This window comes from Ovis aries, chromosome 9 (assembly GCF_016772045.2).
Source record: "Ovis aries strain OAR_USU_Benz2616 breed Rambouillet chromosome 9, ARS-UI_Ramb_v3.0, whole genome shotgun sequence".
NCBI classification, from domain to species: domain Eukaryota; kingdom Metazoa; phylum Chordata; class Mammalia; order Artiodactyla; family Bovidae; genus Ovis; species Ovis aries.
The window spans coordinates 41051423-41057422 of NC_056062.1; the positions used below are offsets into that span (position 1 = coordinate 41051423).

Below are 6000 nucleotides of genomic sequence, written 5' to 3' on the forward strand. Positions count from 1 at the left end.
CTCTGCTTTTGAATATGCTATCTAGATTGCTCATAATTTTTCTTCCAAGGAGTAAGCGTCTTTTAATGTCATGGCTGCAGTCACCATCTGCAGTGATTTTAGAGCCCCCAAAAATAAAGTCTGACACTGTTCCCACTGTTTCCCCCATCTATTTCCCATGAAGTGATGGGACCAGATGCCATGACCTTCGTTTTCTGAATGTTGAGCTTTAAGTCATCTTTTTCACTCTCCTCTTTCACTTTCATCAAGAGGCTTTTTAGTTCCTCTTCACTTTTCTGCCATAAGGGTGGTGTCATCTGCATACCTGAAGTTATTGATATTTCTCCCGGCAATCTTGATTCCAGCTTGTGTTTCTTCCAGTCCAGCGTTTCTCATGATGTACTCTGCATAGAAGTTAAATAAGCCGGGTGACAATATACAGCCTTGATGTACTCCTTTTCCTATTTGGAACCAGTCTGTTGTTCCATGTCCAGTTCTAACTGTTGCTTCCTAGCCTGCATACAGATTTCTCAAGAGGCAGGTCAGATGGTCTGGTATTCCCATGTCTTTCAGAATTTTCCACAGTTTATTGTGATCCACACAATCAAAGGCTTTGGCAGAGCCAATAAAACAGAAATAGATGTTTTTCTGGAACTCTCTTGGTTTTCCATGATCCAGCGGATGTTGGCAATTTGATCTTTATACTAATGCATATATACTGCATTTAGAAAGATGGTAACAATTACCCTATATGCGAGACAGCAAAAGAGACACAGACGTATAGGATAGTCTTTTGGACTCTGTGGGAGAGGCAAGGGTAGGATGATTTGAGAGAGTAGCACTGAAACATGTATATTATCATATGTGAAACAGATCGCCAGTCCAGGTTCAATGCATGAGACAGGGTGCTCAGGGCTGGTACACCGGGATGACCGTGAGGGATGGGGAGGGAGGTAGGAGGGGGGGTTCAGGATGGGGAACACATGTACACCCATGGCTGATTCATGCCAATGTAGGGCAAAAACCACTACAATACTGTAAAGTAGTTAGCCTCCAAGTAAAACAAATAAATTAATATTTTAAAATTAAATTTAAAAAAGAAGCTGCATTTAGTGGGAAATTAGTACGGAGAGTCAATGGAATTCTGAAAACTTTCAAGTCTTGGGAAAACTATAAAAATAATTAAAGAATAAAAAGTCATATCACATGGAACAAAAATATAAAGAGGAATATTCACTTGTGAAAGACAAGAATTCACAAGAATATACAAGACAGACAGAGGTTAACAGCCGGTTGTTTCAAAGACGTGAGGCAAGTGTAGTGCTCTTAAGAGTACAGGATCCCCTGAGTTCAACTCAAGTTCAAATTCTTGCTCTACCACTCAACAGCTGTGATTCTGAACAGGTTACTTACTCTTTATGCCTCAGTTTATTCTAAAATAGGATAATAATGAGATAATCCACACAAATGCTACTCACTAAAGTAACTGGCACTCTAAAGTTATTAGCATTCTAAATAATCACTAATTTGTTATAACTTCAAATACAAAAACTAGAATAATGAAAAATTTCATTAAAACTTGTTTTCTTCAAACACTAAAACTGTACAGCTTTTGTATTTTAAATAAAGCAATGTGAACTGAATTAACTGCTTTTGTGGAGGAAAATGAAGAAATAGTTTCACACTCTAACCCTCTTTCCTTTCAAGTTGGCAGAAAAATAGGTCAAAGAGTTCACAGAAACTTGATTCCTTTCCAGTCAATTTGGACAAGGTCCAGTTAGCCAGTTCCTCAAGGACATGATGCAATGAAAACAATTCAGGAAAATAAATAATATGGGAAAAACATAACACAGAGGCAGGAGATAATTTTATTTCATCTTCTATTTAGATGTTACTTTTAAAAAGCAACCAAAATGAGGGCTTCCCTGGTGGCTCAGTGGTAAAGAATCCACCTGCCAGTGCAGGAGACCCAGGTTTGATCCCTGGTCCAGGATGATCCCACATGCTGCAGAGCTCTAAGCCCATGTGCCACAACTATTGAGCCTATGCTCTAAAGCATGGGAGCTGAAACCACTGAGCCCTTGCCCTGCAACTACAGAAGCCTGAGCGCCCTAAAGCCTGTGCTCCAGAACAAGAGAAGCCATCCAGTGAGAAGCCGACACACTGCAAGTGGAGAGTGGCCCCACTTCCCAAAACTAGAGAACAGCCCACACAGCAATAAAGACCCAGCACAGCCCAAAATAAATAAATAAATAATTTTTTTAATGCAACCAAAATTGATATCTGTAAATCATACACTTTTAATTGTTAGCTACTATACATGTTTAATTTACCATTTGAACTATACTTTTCATGGAAACTGAGATTGTTTCTTCATATTTAGTAGCAGGTGAGTAAGTATCAGGACACCTAGGTAGCCATCTGACAAGCAAAGGAAATAGGCAGGCTCCTATTTCATTCCTAAGATCAAACTAAAGCCCAGTAGATCGACAACCCCAACATAAAAAGTGAAGCCATAAATTACTAGAGAAAATTTTGTAGAAGAGCTTATGAAACTAAAAGCAATCACAGAACAATGAAATCAATACATTTGATGACATAAAAACTTTAAAATTCTGCACAGAAAGAAAATAGCACTAACAGTGTCAAAAGACGGAAACTAGGCCAACAGCCTATTTTCTTTAACACATGACGATATTTTATGAATAAGATGTTTTGTATTTTATGTAAGCGAAGTGGAAGAAAACAAATAGCAAAACAAGCAGTTAATTAGAAAAGAATTTTAAAATGTTAATTATATGAAAGATGATTATCCTCATTTATAATTAAACAAATGCATATTATAATAATAATGGGAACCAGTTCATCACCTAGCAGGTTGACACACGGATCATAAAGTTTGATGACACAGTGGATGATAACATGAGGAAAGACGCCACTATGTAATATAGAAGTGATAAAAATAATGCAAACACTTTAGAGGACAACTGGTTTATTCATCAACATTGAGAATGCACATAGCACATACAACTGTTCAAGTTTTGAACTTATCTTGTCAGGATTTTCCTATTTTTATACAAAGACAGACACATACTATCATACCCAGTTGGTGATGGAAGAAGCCCCATTTGTCCCGGTTTCTGTCTTTTGTGAACTGCCAAGCAAATTTTAGGAATTCAAATAGTAATTGTTGAATGTAGAAATGAACAGCATGTGCATGACAGCACTGCCAACGTCTGACAACAAATCCTATGTCCAATATAGGAGACTGGTTATTACATTTTAATGGAATAAATGGAGACAATGAAGTAGCCCCCAAAAGAATAATACACATGTCGAAATAGGGTGATCTCTAAGATAAGTTAGATTCAGTTCAGTTCACTTGCTCAGTCATGTCCAACTCTTTGCGACCCCATGGACTGCAGCACGCCAGGCCTCCCTGTTCATCACCAACTCCCGGAGTTCCCTCAAACCCATGTCCATTGAGTCAGTGATGCCATCCAACCATCTCATCCTCTCTCATCCCCTTCTCCTCCCACCTTCAATCTTTCCCAGCATCAGGGTCTTTTCCAATGAGTCAGCTCTTCACATCAGGTGGCCAGAGTTTGGTGTTTCAGCTTCAGCATCAGTCCTTCCAATGAATATTCAGGACTGATTTCCTTTAGGATGGACTGGTTGGATCTCCTTGCAGTCCAAGGCATTCTCAAGAGTCTTCTCCAACACCACAGTTCAAAGCATCAATTCTCCAGTGCTCAGCTTTCTTTATAGTCCAACTCTCACATCCATACATGACTACTGGAAAACCAGAGCCTTGACTAGATGCACCTTTGTTGGCAAAGTAATGTCTCTGCTTTTTAAGTTAGGTTAAAAAGGCAAAATGTAAAACACATACATATGCTTGAGAAGTGTGAGTCACTCCGTTGTGTCCAACTCTTTGTGACCACATGGACTGTAGCTCACTAGGTTGCTCCCTCCATCCATGGGATTTTCCAAGAAAAATACTGGAGTGGTTAGTCATTCTCTTTTCCAGAGGATCTTCCTGACCCAGGGATCGAACCCAGGTCTCTTTTGTCTTCTGCATTGCCAGGTGGGTTCCTTATCACTAGGGCCACCTGGGAAGCCTACATGTTCTTGTGTGACTGTATTCTACCTGGACAGGTAAGAGGTAGGTAAACACAAATGCGACTGGGTAGATGGTTTGTAAACTAAGGTCTGGGGTGAGAGATTTTGTCCTTTAGAAAGTTACTTTTAGGAACTTACGTTGCATTGCTTACTATTTATGGATTAAAATAAAAGCATCTGTTCTTATTACTTTTTCAATTAAAAATTAGTTATTAACAGCAAAAATCCCCATACTGAGACCCCCGGGACGCAGCACTGTAACACTTCTCTGCCTCCCAGCTCGCTGTGGGTGAGCTAGCAGCTTGGAGAAAGGGCTCCATCAAGTTCAACTGCTGAGCGCGGACTGCGCTGGGTACGTCCTGTTCTGTTAAACCAGTCAATGATCAGACCTGGAAACCAGCCATCGCTGGAGGCCTTTCCCCCGTTACTTAACAGATGCGGATGCTGAGTCCAAAGTGACAGAACTCAAGGTCGCACCCCTCTTTCTGATTTCTGTCTTCCCACCACCCTGCTCTCAACCCCGTGTATCACACCTGGAAACACAGAGGAGAAACCTTATCCCGACTCTTCTGCTGAAGATACTCTGCACCGCTTTAGTGCCTTGACTATTACTATTACCAATACTCTTTTGCTAGAATTTGACTCCAAGATCTTCAGTTTTCCTGGCAATTTCATTTCTCCCAGCACACGTCGAGTTATCTGCTGAGATGAAATAAATCTAGGCTTCCCACATTCTCAGAGGTCATTATCTTTTATCTCTGCTGCTCTGCCGCGGAGAGTAAGGCATTTCCGAAAAACTTTATAGGTTCGGGAGACTCATCCAAGAGCAGAATTTCACTGCTTGGGGTCAAATAGGCCCTCACCCGAGATGGCCCCAGCTTTTTTAGAAGTTTCCCGTTTCCACGACCCTGGAGAAACTGGAAGGACCAGCGCGGGATTTCTCAGGACACCCGCTGCCACCGCCCGGTGCGCCCTGCTCGCGTCCCCGCCGAGGTTACCCCGCACCGGCACCCCCTGCTCCCGGCACAGGTCCAGGCGAGGGATCAGCCTGGGTTCCGGCCCAGCCTCGGCTTCCCGGCGCGTCACCGGGGTGGGGCTCGGCGGGAAGGTCCCCTTACCCGCCAGGCCAGGTCCAGATCGAAGTCCCGGGCGCGCAGGAACCGCAGCAGGAAGGCGTCGCTGAGCAGCCGCCCCGCCAGCGGAGCGCCCGCCGCCCCGGTACGGCGCCGCAGCTCGGCCAGGCTGGGCTGCAGCAGCGGCGAGTGGTCGGGCAGCGCGCTGAGTTGCAGCCCCTCCGGCCCGGGCCGCGCCTCCGCCATGCCCGCCGCCCGCTCCCGCTGTGGTCCGGGGCGCCAGGGAGAGCGCCCGCGGGCCTCCTGCCCCTCCTCCGCGGACCGCCCGCCACGCCCGGAGGGGTGCGTCCCGCCGCCTCTTAGAGCGAACCACGTGGGGCCCTGCGGGGCTCAGGGCTCTGCAAGCCCCAGGTAATAACCCCGGCCTTCCCAGAAAGGAAGTCACTGGTGCTCAGCGTCAGGAAGATGACATCGTGTGTTTGCCTCCGCTGATGGTGATCGGTGGCGATGTTTTAAAACTAGTCAGCCAGAGAACTTTATTTTTTCTATTTTCTTCCTTCTTTCCTTCCCGCCCCCACCCCCCATCTACCTCTCTCTCCCTTCCTTCCCTCCTTTCCTTTTTCTTTCTTTCTTCCTCCCTCCTTCCCTCCTGTATTCCTTCCTTCTTTCTTCTCTCCCTCCTTCCCTCCCTTCCGTCTTACAATCCTACCTTGTCCTAAAGCTGGAAGGAGCCTTAGAACCACCTCTTCGCGTCTCAGTGGCGGGCTTGCAGAGGAGTCCTTCTCCCTACCCTTCCATTAATGCTTCCTCACTGACTCCTCACCTC

At 44.6% G+C, this 6000-nt stretch overlaps 1 protein-coding gene across 2 annotated transcripts in view; it reads right to left on the reverse strand.

Moving 5' to 3' along the window:
- TTPA (alpha tocopherol transfer protein) overlaps nucleotides 1-5443 on the reverse strand; it is a 34440-nt gene extending 28997 nt beyond the window's left edge. The window contains exon 1 of one of the 2 annotated variants that reach the window (XM_042253800.2): nucleotides 5220-5442. In XM_042253800.2, coding sequence (XP_042109734.1) covers nucleotides 5220-5420 — 201 coding nt within the window. In that variant the 5' untranslated portion in view covers nucleotides 5421-5442. 2 annotated transcript variants of the gene reach the window in all.
- Between the last annotated feature and the right edge of the window lie 557 nt (nucleotides 5444-6000).